At 36.9% G+C, this 1,173-nt stretch overlaps 1 protein-coding gene across 1 annotated transcript in view; it reads right to left on the reverse strand.

Annotated features, from left to right (window-relative positions):
* Window positions 1–662, reverse strand: part of LOC119586399 — a gene marked incomplete at its 3' end in the record, with an annotated part of 33,410 nt that extends 32,748 nt beyond the window's left edge. Inside the window, 1 exon segment of the mRNA XM_037935121.1 lies at window positions 1–662. Coding sequence (XP_037791049.1) covers window position 1 — 1 coding nt within the window.
* Window positions 663–1,173: the final 511 nt, after the last annotated feature.

Raw genomic sequence — 1,173 nt, forward strand, 5'->3', positions numbered from 1 at the left:
TGGTGGCCCTTCAGGAAAGCAGTCGTTGTGGAACTGTCTAGTCCTGCCTGTCACGCTCTCTGCATATCGTCCCTCGCAACCGTCGTACTTCTCTCTCGTTGATATGGTTTTATTCTCTTTATTGTTGATTCTAGTACATTGGTATTAGTGGTAGGATGGAGGAATACTATGTAATGAGATCGCTATCATTTCCCTGAGCGTTTCTCTGCTATCACTTCTCAGGAGATGAATCCCCAGACGACAAAAATGTCCTTCATTTTCCTTGATATTTCCTTCGTAAAAATACTTTTGGTTTCTTTTCCGCTCCTCCTGCTACATGGCTCTCCACTTTCTTGTATTTCTGGAAGCACATACGCATTCGTAGGTTGTTTCCTTTACACTTTGATCACCGATAAAAAGGAAGACACTTGTTGAACGTCTTATCGTAAAACTATGACGTCAAAGTACGTGAATCACAACTTTAACATTGATATCAATGATGATTTATATATAAAAAGTCTGTTTCCCATGGACACTAAACCGCTCCGCAAACACAGCCACTTTTCAGACATAGCTCTTATCACTTGTGATAACGAAAAGGCGAAAAGCCTTCGCTGAGGGTCTTCCACTACCTGACTCGCCTGGTGCTCGACCGCCACTGATGTCGATGTCGAGCTCGGGCAGGCAGACGTGCATGCCGCTTATGATGCCAAGTGTCATTATTTTGAGATTTTTTGTGGATATCCTTTATTTATCACAAGTTCTTTCTTGTCATATGAAACACTAAATTTCTTTCCAGTCTATAACTAGTTACCTTAGCTATTGCCACAAGTTCTGTTTTTTTCTGATTTTTGCAAGTTTTCTTGTCGAAACTAGTTTCATTGTATATTATGCTAGTTTTCTTGTTTTTATCTTATACTATTCTAATTAATTTATAAAATTTGATACTATCCTCATCTATTTATCAAATAAAAACAAGAAAACTAGCATAACAATGAAACTAAAATCAGAAAAAATAAATAAATAGAACTTACAGCAATAGCTAAGGTAACTAGTTATAGACTGGAAAGGAATTTAGTGTATCATATGGCAAGAAGAACAAATAAAGGATATGCACACACAAAATCTTAAAATGATGACATTATTTATGTGTGTTTTTTTGTCTGTTTTTACTAGTCTTCTCACTCACTCGCA

This window comes from Penaeus monodon, chromosome 21 (assembly GCF_015228065.2).
Source record: "Penaeus monodon isolate SGIC_2016 chromosome 21, NSTDA_Pmon_1, whole genome shotgun sequence".
NCBI lineage: Eukaryota > Metazoa > Arthropoda > Malacostraca > Decapoda > Penaeidae > Penaeus > Penaeus monodon.